At 33.5% G+C, this 5321-nt stretch overlaps 1 protein-coding gene across 1 annotated transcript; it reads left to right on the forward strand.

Annotated features, from left to right (window-relative positions):
• Nucleotides 1-3825: 3825 nt before the first annotated feature.
• Nucleotides 3826-5016, forward strand: LOC135120147 (ras guanine nucleotide exchange factor P-like). Its single transcript, XM_064044471.1, has 3 exons — nucleotides 3826-3888; nucleotides 3981-4429; nucleotides 4956-5016. Exons 1-3 carry the CDS (start codon nucleotides 3826-3828, stop codon nucleotides 5014-5016), a joined length of 573 nt encoding a protein of 190 aa, XP_063900541.1.
• Nucleotides 5017-5321: the final 305 nt, after the last annotated feature.

Raw genomic sequence — 5321 nt, forward strand, 5'->3', positions numbered from 1 at the left:
TGATTTCACAAATAATCGGTATGCAATTGTCTATGATATGTTTAAAGAATTCCAGACATCGTTCTTATCCAAACAAACCAGCGAACTTCGATAAGGATGAAATGAAAAATACATCCCTGCACAAGATGTCGTCAGAGTGATGTAAATAATTTCATCTGTTATTGTATTATGTTTGGGGGTAAATAAAACTACATATAACCCATTTTTGTGTATTTTATTCATGGTTACCAGAAATTACATGTAAAGTTTTCTTATAATCATCTAACTTAATCGAGGGCCATTTTGTTGAATCCGGTCCCTCTGTCCATCCTAATGGTATTTCAGGATTGGCTTCTCCTTTGACAATGTTCTTTTTGATCCAGTTGAAAATTCTTCGGTGCTCCTGATTTTGAGAAGGTTGAAATGCGAAAGAATCGTAATTTATTATTTCTAAAGACTCATAGAAAGTACTGAGCGCTTTATGGTTTGCCAAATACGCAGCCCGACACATAAATTCATCCACGCACTGGTCGATCCTTCGATAATTTTTCCGGATATTCTCAACAGGATAGAATATATCTCCAAGATTCTGCCAGCGATTATCACTCAATAATTTATAAATAAAACATTTATACGTTAGAGTATTGTCCAAATAGTTGGTGGTCATCAAAAACTCCAAAGCAGCATAATTTAAATTTTCAATTTGGTCTCTTTCGCATACACGTAGAAATGCATCAATGTAACCATCGACACATTGCTTTCTTTGTAGCAGAATACAAATGTCAAGTGTATAAAAGTCACTTTCACTTTCGGCAATCCATTTAAACACTTCGTCCGGTACAATAAAATCTTTTTTATCGATGAGATGAAGGAATAAATTTAATTTCGTTCGATCACTCGCAGCGGCTTTAAGATATGTTTTGTACACGCTTTCGGATGCACAAAATGCTTGTAAATCAACAAATTGTCTCAAGTCAGACATTGTTGTAATCATAAAATAACCAACATCAGTGAAATTTAATTGCTTATATATGACAATTCCCACTTTTTTTAAATTACGTGCGAAATATGATATCCCCAAGGTTTCGTATCCGTTGCGAATCTTATGACAATTCTTTTGTCATCATTGGGGCTGAGAACTACTTTTTCTTGTTTTACTGTGTAAACAGTATGATGTTTGGACTTGATGAGTCTTTGGGATTTTTCGTAACTTCGATTATTAAATAAACAATCTTTGTAATTTTCAAACGTTATTGTTTTAAGTGATGCTTTTGTACTACCTTTGGATTTCTTAACTAATTTTTTATTGAAATCATAACTTGCAGTTCTAGATGCGTACATTTTAGATCTGAGACCCACAAATTCTAGCATAATCTTACCGTTATTTTCATCTTTCTTATTTTTAAGTTCTATATCATAAATATTATATAAATCATAGTCAGAAGTATCAAATCTATGTGAATCATTCATTAATTCACATATAAACAAAAAACTAGTCAACGGGTCATAGTAGTGTTCTTTTTTTTTTTTCTGCTGTGGTGAGCAAGTTTCACGACAAAAAATGAAATCACAAGAATCAGTGAGGGTTATATGTAAAAACTCTCTTAAGCTAATTCATGAATACTTAAGTAAAATCAAAACAATCAAAGAAACTAAACATTTTTTTAGTTATAACAGTATAATAATAATTAGAAAAGCACTCAAATGTAAAATCCCCTGAGAAAATATATTGGAAAACGCAAATTCCTTAGGAACAAGCTTGACGTATTTGAAATTTTATCACCTAAAGCTTTTAAATAAGAAAAAACAATTATTATCTATAAAAACTGGTGAAGGCTATATTAAAACCAACAAATTTAAATCGGTGACTAATGTAACATGGCAAGATGTCGAATCCTGCTTTCAACAACGAATTCGTACAGGATTTATAAGTAACCACCATGTTAAAGATCCTCTTCAGTTTTTTTTTTCAACAATCTTTTAAATGCTTTATGTTTAGAATTAAAAAAGAAGTGAAAAACTCAATGCTTAAGGTAAATGTAATTTTTTCGGCAAATTTTATTCAACCGCACTCTAGTGAAACAGACATTAAAACATTTTCAACAAAAAATAACACATTGATCAAAACACAAATTTAAAAGAATGGTACGAAGAAAACGTCATTGATAAAATCATGAAAAAATTAGAGAAATTTGCAGAAAAGGATTCCGGTTGGGCGTTGTATGAAATTTTGGGATTGAAAATTAACATAAATAAATACGACCCAATTAAATTCGGATATTCAACTTTTGTATCCACACCAGATTTTATATATATATATATAAAAAAAAACATGCAGTAATTAATGTACAAAATAATGAAATCGTTGCCATATATCAATTTCGTTTCGAAATCGTTGAATTACGCCCAGAATTAATCCACAATAACGTAAACATGTCCGCATTCCTTCGAAATTATTACAATAAGGTGTTAGATGACGGAGAGCGAAAAAGCTTGCGATGCATTGGATCTCGCACGCTGCCAGAGACGTATTCAGAAAATATTAAAAAAAATATATCATCGTTTCGAAGGCGGCAAACGGAAACATGTCAAGACACACAAAAATAATTGTGCGTGTGTGTGTTTCTTTATTTAGTACTAATTTGTTTCACTCACTGTAGCAAATGCAATAGTTCAATAAATGTTTGAAAATGTATAAACATATTAGTTCAATAAAACAATTAGTTACGTTTGTGAGTTTTATTTAATATCCTCTTACATATTTATCTAACGGAATCAACACTACAATGATTCAGCATAACAATATTAAGTTATATAAATATCTTTCAAAGTATTTGTCCAGCAGCACGATATGAGTCATCATGATCTACCACGACGGTATAGGCCAACATAGACAAACTGTTGGGATCGAATCGTTGTTCCTTTTCATTTTTCTCAATTCTTTTCTTATACTTAATGATGCGATCCTTTTTCTTGACATTATCGAAGTTCAGGTCAGTTAATTTCCATTCTACAAGAACAGGATTTATTCCACTTGAAAAGTGTATTGCCACTTTGCACGCGGTTAAGTCGAACGATTTAAGGATACATAGAATTCTGGCTTCCAACGAAAATTGAAGACGAGGTTCAACAAAAATAATATTAAATATAAATCCATCAAACTTCAAATAGCAGCAGGGCCACTTGGACTGATAAAGATAGTCATATTTAGACATGTGATTGTCTGCGCAGTTATCCTTAGCCCATTTTTGTGTATTTTCATCTGCTTCGACGTAAATATCGATGTCTGTATAAGAAGACGTCCGACCTAAGAGAAACGCTGCACATCCCCCAGCCATGAAAGTTCTGGACGACCGAAATTTTTGATGTAACAAACTTTCAACTGTTTGAATGATACGACGTTTTTCTTCATTCAGTGAAGATATATCAAGATTGCGAGAAATGAAACTTGTGTTTTTTAATGAGAACATATCTGATGTGTGAACTGTACTCACATGCTTACAAAAGTTACTTTTATATACCAAATATCAAAAAATTGCTGAATTGCAATTCACACGGAAATAGTTTGAAGAATTGCTGAATTGCAATAAATTATTAAATGACCATATATGGACATGAAAAAACTGCTGATTTGACATTTCACCCTCCTACTTCATTGCAATCAATCTTTAAATGACCATATATGGACATGTAAAACTGCTGATTTGACATTTCACCCTTCTTCGCCATTTATTTTCTGCATATTCTGCATTATTTTTCCTATATATTTTGCATAGGAACTCGTAATTGTTTGTCTTAATTCTGTGTCTGTTAGTGTTAAGTGCTAATTGTTGAAAAAAAAAAAATATGAAGTATTCCTTGAGTCTCAAGAAACCAAAAATTAACATCCTCCAGGATGTAGTGATACAGGTAGGTTTTTTATTTTTGATTAATTTAAAAAAAAAAATGTTTTTATATTCATAAAATGTAGAAATGTTTATAAGTATTTATTTTATTTTCAGCCGCCTTTGCCCAAACTGCGTAGACTTGCAGATCTACCTGAGGAAGAAATTGAAAAACTAAAAACAAAAAGTGAGGACGCCTCCACTTCCGCTGTGGAAGACTCCCAGACACCTTCCCAGCTAGATATATCAGGGCTGGAGGAGCCGTGCGTCTCTATGACGCCCTCACTGTTTGAGGGGTTAGAGGCGCACGGAAAAAGCTTGTCTTTCCTTCGTAATGTTTACGGAGTTACGGAGGAAGACGAACAGAGGCAGAGAGAGCAGCAAGAGCAGCAGGAGCAGGAGCAGGAGCAGCAGCAACAGCAGCAGGAGGAGCAGCAACAACCGGTCCGCAAATCACCATCACCACCGACGTCTCAACCAACACCTGCCCCTGATACACCTCATCCTGCTGCACCTGATGATTCGGGTGATGAATTCGAAGACGAAGACAATGCATCTACATTATTGTATAATTTTAAGTGGAAGTGTAGGGCAGCGCAGGACAGACATAATACGCGACAAAGGGAACTAGTGCAAAAACAAAAAAAGTGCAAAAAAAACATTAAAAAATTAGCAAATCAAATTGCAACTCTCCAAAGACAGTTAGTGGAAGAACAAAGTGAATTGCGGGGTGCAGAAAACGAAATGAAAAAAAGTATTCAAAAATCCGACAAATTAAAGAAACTATATGTAAAAATAAAATGTATATAATCTCATAGTGTCAGTAGTAGTGTTAGTAGCGTTAAAAGTGTTGAAATGTTTTAGTAGTAGAATTAGTAGTGATAGTGGTGCTTGTATTGTAATAGTAATATTTATATATCAATAAATAATATAAGTATTTTATTTCGCTTGTTTTTTTTTTTTTTAAGTGTTGCATGTTGGGCAGTATATATCCAAATCAATGGTTTTGCCAAACAATATCCTGTAGCATTTTCGCTAAAATTTTTGGAACCACTATAATCGTCAATAATGGTGTAATTAGGTGACTTGCAGCGGCTTTTGTTTCTTAAGACAAATTCTTGTTTATACTGTAGTGGGATCGATGTATCGATAATATCAGGAATATTGTGACAAACCATACACGAGCATTTCTTAAACAAAAGTCCATGTTCTCCTTGGGAATGGTATCGCTGTTAGTATTTAGAGAGGTAGCTTGTAGAGATGGTAAGTTCTGGTAGGGTGGTACAAATTAACGAGTAGAGACAGACAAAAACAAAAAATTATTTTTGTTTATTTTTGCCGAACACAGCGTTATAAAAATTTATTGATGTCTTGTCGAGCATCAAGTCATCCTTCAACGATGGAACGTACGTCCCACTGGCGTCGTCGTCCCAATTTTCGAGTGATGTTACTTTTGGG

The sequence above is a fragment of the Zophobas morio genome, unplaced genomic scaffold, assembly GCF_036711695.1.
Source record: "Zophobas morio isolate AGI-343-1 ecotype UQ-CSIRO unplaced genomic scaffold, CSIRO_AGI_Zmor_V1 ptg000350l, whole genome shotgun sequence".
In the NCBI taxonomy this organism is placed as follows: Eukaryota; Metazoa; Arthropoda; class Insecta; order Coleoptera; family Tenebrionidae; genus Zophobas; species Zophobas morio.

What these genes read in the sequence shown, in the direction of transcription:
- LOC135120147 (XM_064044471.1), top strand. Translation starts at nt 3,826, where the DNA reads ATGAAGTATTCCTTGAGTCTCAAGAAACCAAAAATTAACATCCTCCAG. An exon ending in TCCAGGATGTAGTGATACAG is followed by an intron (nt 3,889 to 3,980) that starts GTAGGTTTTTTA and finishes TTTTATTTTCAG; the next exon opens with CCGCCTTTGCCCAAACTGCG. An exon ending in GACAATGCATCTACATTATT is followed by an intron (nt 4,430 to 4,955) that starts GTATAATTTTAA and finishes GGTGACTTGCAG; the next exon opens with CGGCTTTTGTTTCTTAAGAC.